This window comes from Montipora foliosa, chromosome 8, assembly GCF_036669935.1.
Source record: "Montipora foliosa isolate CH-2021 chromosome 8, ASM3666993v2, whole genome shotgun sequence".
Taxonomy (NCBI): domain Eukaryota; kingdom Metazoa; phylum Cnidaria; class Anthozoa; order Scleractinia; family Acroporidae; genus Montipora; species Montipora foliosa.
This window is the reverse complement of record NC_090876.1, coordinates 48,089,396-48,094,395: the sequence shown is the minus strand read 5'-3', so window position 1 is coordinate 48,094,395 and position 5,000 is coordinate 48,089,396. Positions and strand designations below refer to the sequence as shown.

The 5,000-nt window shown below is 40.3% G+C and overlaps 1 protein-coding gene across 2 annotated transcripts in view; it reads right to left on the bottom strand.

The window, feature by feature from the left end:
* Positions 1 to 5,000, bottom strand: part of LOC138012669 (chordin-like protein 2) — a 53,116-nt gene that overhangs the window by 2,216 nt on the left and 45,900 nt on the right. For both annotated transcript variants that reach the window (XM_068859500.1, XM_068859501.1), the window contains exon 6: positions 1,464 to 1,567. In XM_068859500.1, the coding sequence (XP_068715601.1) occupies positions 1,506 to 1,567 (62 nt within the window). In that variant the 3' untranslated portion in view covers positions 1,464 to 1,505. The remainder of the gene's footprint in view (positions 1 to 1,463; positions 1,568 to 5,000) is intronic.

Sequence of the window (5,000 nt, the reverse complement as noted above, 5' to 3'; positions counted from 1 at the left end):
TTGAAAATAAAAATGAAAATGTCCCGAAACTGATGGCAATATGGCCTACTAAATTTCTCAAGAGAGCAACAAATCATGGCGAAGCAGTTATTAAAGGGAAAACATTTAAACAGAGGTAGCAGCTATCGTTGAGAAGTTCCACGTGAATACTACTTCACAGGAGATAATCTGTCAATTCAATGGTTGGCTCGTGAATAGAAGCTTAAAACAGAACGATTTGAATTCAGATAATTGTAGAAGACTATGCCAGGACAAATTATCTAGCTTGTTATTGGAGAATTGATGTCAATTGATTTATCTGACGCACTCTACACTAAGCTTTTATGTTGAGCAAGAATTAAAAACTGTAGCACTTAGCTTAGTGACAGCGGAATTGTACATCAAAACATTATTAAAGGTGTGTTTGAGTGTTTTTATCAGTCGTCGCCTTAATCTATCTCGGACTGTATTTTACTTCAACGTATTTTCAAAACAAAGCCAACTTGAACCAACTCTTGGTCGCTAGCCGCTTAATAGAGGGGAAAACAAAACTCTCATCTGGGGCCCGTTTCTCCAAAGTCCCGAACACTTTTCGGGTCCGAAAAGCCATTTGTGAAACTGCCAACCGCTTGTTTTGGAAAGCCGATCTTTTAACATGTTGTCAAGGTGACAAAAAGAAAAATGACTGTGAAGTTTGACGACTAACCCTAATAGTGGCTTGATTTACAACACTATTCTACAATTATTTCGGGACTTCGACTTGTGAAAATTTCGCCCATTTAATTTTCATCACCAGCAACACCCTTGCCCTCATTCAACCTCTTTAACCTACGAGTAGGATTTTAGCTCAACGAGATTTAGGGAAGCCGTGTCCACTGTTAAAGAACTGAATAACAGTTAATCAAGTTATATTTTGGTCGGGACACTGTTGTGGAAAAACGAGTTTTCAGCTGGTTAGGTTTTTCTAGCGACAACAAAGATCAACTTGAGCCAGGGACGAGTGCTTATTTGGAAGCTTTTCAAAGGAGCGTGTTTACGCAAAATTTCGGCAAAGGCGTTCAGGAGTTCGTTCAGACAAGAGAAAATAAAGGAGGCCAGAGAGTACATCCTCCATAAACTCTCTGTTTCAGGGAAAATTAGTCTTAGGTTATTTTTCGCTTACTTCCAATTCTCATTAGTCCCACGTGGGTAGTTAAATAGCCAATCACACACAGAGATCAACGTAAACGCGTAGAGGGGAAACGCGCTAGTCCACGCATTGCGCGAAATAAAATGGCAGGCAAAATCAGGATCCATTTTGTCGGTGAAGAAGAATTCAAGACTCAAGAAATCAACCTCCTTTATTTTCCCTTAGTTCCGAAAGAAACTCCTTGTGGTAAAATGATTGAAAAAGTGTGAGAAGCGTGTCAGCGGTAGAGGTTCTGAATTTGGCCAGAGCTTAAGAGTTTCCTGCAGAAAAGATCTTTAATCTATTTTTGACATACCTGACCATTCCTTGGTAGTTGTTTTCATCAAACGTTGTTCATTCACTTTTTATTATCATGAAGTCGAAAAGGAGACGGGATCGTGAAAGCTGGGCTAGTGGGTTCTGCGGAAAGTCCAGAAACACAATCATGAACCAGAGGGTAGCGAAGGTTCAACACCCTTCCTCGCAACCTCACTCCTCGCTTGCTTAAGTTTTTGTTATTCACTCACTTAAGGCAAAAGGTCATAGGTTCATTTCAAATACCCCATCACCCAATTCTCGGTTTTCATATGACGTCACGGCCGCCATGTTGGAGCCCCTAAACAAAGAAACGGCGGCCATGTTGGAGCCCCGACCATTTCCATTGGTTTTCATCGAATTGAAAAACATGGTTGTTGATCACGTGGGTGAAAACCAACTATTAATAATAATTAATACTTAATAATAGCAGAGCTCCGCACGCCGAAGGCGTGCGAGCGGAGTACCATAGATAAGAAAATATGGTAAGCCATCTATGCGAGAAAATTTGGTTTTGGTCACCGTACAACCGTAGGTACGTCTACACCTCCATGCATGCCAAGGTGACCGGTATCACGTGACCATATCGCGGACTCAAATTTAGAGCTCATCAAGGCGGCCTCTATTCCAGATAGTTTGCAGCAAACATCTTTGGTATTCTCTATTTGCACAAGTCCCATAATAAATCTCTTTCAACAAAAACAAGTAAAAATTAGCTATAGGAAAGAACCACGTTTCGGTGACATCACGGTGACACCTTTATCAAGTTCAAATGCATTAAGATAAACCGTCAGAAGTTTCGCTCAAGATTAACATACTTTTTGATTAAATATGCAATGTCACGCAAATAGTTTTGCTTGAATAGGCCATTTTTCGAAATATCAAATATTCAGCTTGATAGTGAGGCAGTGAGGACAAAAACAATAGAAACAGGTTGGAATGAATGTGAGAAACAAATGCATATTATCAACTTTCCTTTGTGTTTGTCCAGACCTCTAAACCTCTCTTTCAAGCTGAACTTTAATATATCGAAAAAGGCCTGTTGAGTCCGACTGGACATTGAGAGATGGTGTTAATTTTCTAATTTTTTTTTCTCTAATTACCAGCATTTCGTGCACTAAACAATCGAACTTATTCATGCACATCTTGGGAAGGGAAAAATGTCTGTTAAGGTCTTTCGGAACAATACAGTGTTCGTTAATGAAGTGTTTGCAAATAGAAGAGGACTGTTTAGTGTGTTCAGCCGCGCCTTGGTGAAAGTGCCTAAGAGTACAGCCTACATAACTTGCATCACACAAACCACATTTAAATTTATAAACTACACGTTGTTGGTTAACAATAGGCCTTTTTTTCTCATGCACTTTTATCTCTCGCTCGATCTTAGCACCGACAAAAACAGGTTGAATGTCTGCCGAATCCTGGTCTGGACCATTGGAAGAAGAAAAAGAATGAAAATGGTGCATATATAACACGTTCTCAACAGATTTGAAAAAGCATAGGATTCTGAAAGAACTAAGAAAGAACAAGAACATTGTAATATTGCGGCCAGATAAGAGTAATGGGGTAGTAATTTTAGATAGACAAGAATATGACAAGGGTTTATTTAAAATCATTAACGACACTACTAAATTCAGGATCCTTACATCCGACCCTACCGTTACCCGGGAAGGGAAACTCCAGCGCTATCTTAGAGAACTTAGGAAAAAAGGTCACTTTGATCCTGAAGTTTATGAGGCCATTTATCCAAGTGGATTTATCCAGCCTGCTAGGATCTATGGTCTCCCTAAGATGCACAAACCACGAGCGCCAAATTCCACCCCACCATTTCGACCCATAGTTTCCTCCATAGGCACCTACAACTACAGCTTGGCCAAATACTTAAGTAATCTACTCCAACCTCATATTCCATCCACATTCATTGCTTCAGATTCCTTCACTTTTGTGAAGGAAATCAATGAACTACCTTTGCATGGGATGTTTATGGTGTTCTTCGATGTTGAAAGCCTCTTCACCAACATCCCTCTAGATGATTGTATTAACCTTGCCGTCAAGTATATAGCTGAGGGTAACCCAGGTTTGAAACTTAGTAAACATGAGCTTAAAAGGTTGTTTGAGTTTGCTACCAAGGAAACTCACTTCCTGTTCAAGGGTAACTTCTATGACCAGGTGGATGGTGTAGCCATGGGGTACCCCCTTGCCCCTGTTCTCGCCAATCTCGTTATGGGTTACCATGAGAATATATGGTTGGATCAATACGGGGATTCAGAGGTCTTATTCTATCATCGCTACGTAGACGATACATTTTGCCTTTTCCGCTCTGAACGGGATGCAACCCTTTTCTTCAATTACATCAACAATCAACACCCCAATATACGCTTTACAATGGAACGGGAAGCTGACCATGTTCTACCTTTCCTAGATGTTCTAATCAATAACACTGACCCGCACCAAAGTGTAACCACCGTTTACCGGAAAAAAACTTTCACAGGTTTGCTCACCAGTTCTCTGAGTTTTTGCCCCTTTACCTACAAATTGGGGTTAATCAAAACCTTGATTGATAGAACTTTTAAGGTAAACAACACTTGGATGGGGTTCCATACTGACCTTCAAAAATTGTCTGTTATTCTGCGGAGGAATCTCTTCCCTGAGAACCTTATCAACAAATATATTTCTAAATATATTCAGACAGCAGTCAAGGGAAGGAAAACACAGTCTCATTCAGGAATCGAGCCCCAGGAAACACCTAAGTTTTTCTTTAAGATCCCTTACGTTGGGCACTTCTCAGTCACGGCACAGAGGAGTATACGCAAACTTGCTAATCGGTTATGTAAACCTATTGATATAAGGTTAGTCTTCACTACTTTCAAAGTCAGGAATCTTTTAATGTGAAAGATGCTGTCCCTGTAGGGCTTCGCACGCGTGTGGTCTATAAATTTTCGTGTGCAAGTTGTAATGCTTGTTATGTTGGTGAAACCAGCCGACACTTCTCCACACGAGTGCGCGAGCACTTACTTTCAGACAGATCTTCGAACGTTTTTAAACATCTGCAGAGTTCAGAGTTTTGTAAGGCATCCTGCACACCGGATTGCTTCGAGATCCTGGACTCTGCAGCCCCTAAGTACCAAGTGAAGCTTAAGGAATCCATGTATATAAAATGGGAGAAGCCCGATCTCAACCAGCACGTGAAACACATTAACCTGACTCTCTCCCTGTAAGGAACTAAGCGTCTCTCATTTATAATTTTTGTTTTGTTCTGTTTTGATTTAATACGCAATATTGACAACGCAATGTAACGAAGTTTGTAAGATCGCGCGCGCTTTAAATTCAACGGCGATTTCAAAATATGTACACTGAAGATGACGGATGTACCGTCGAAACATGTCTGGAAAATTAAAGAAAGTTGTTATGTTTATACGACTATCTATATTGTTGCTGCTATCTAGACCTTTTATATCCAATGTAGATTAAATCCATTTTCTACTTCTAGCCCACCTCGAATCCTGATCATTCTTGCCATAGTTTTTGTTTCTCCGCAATT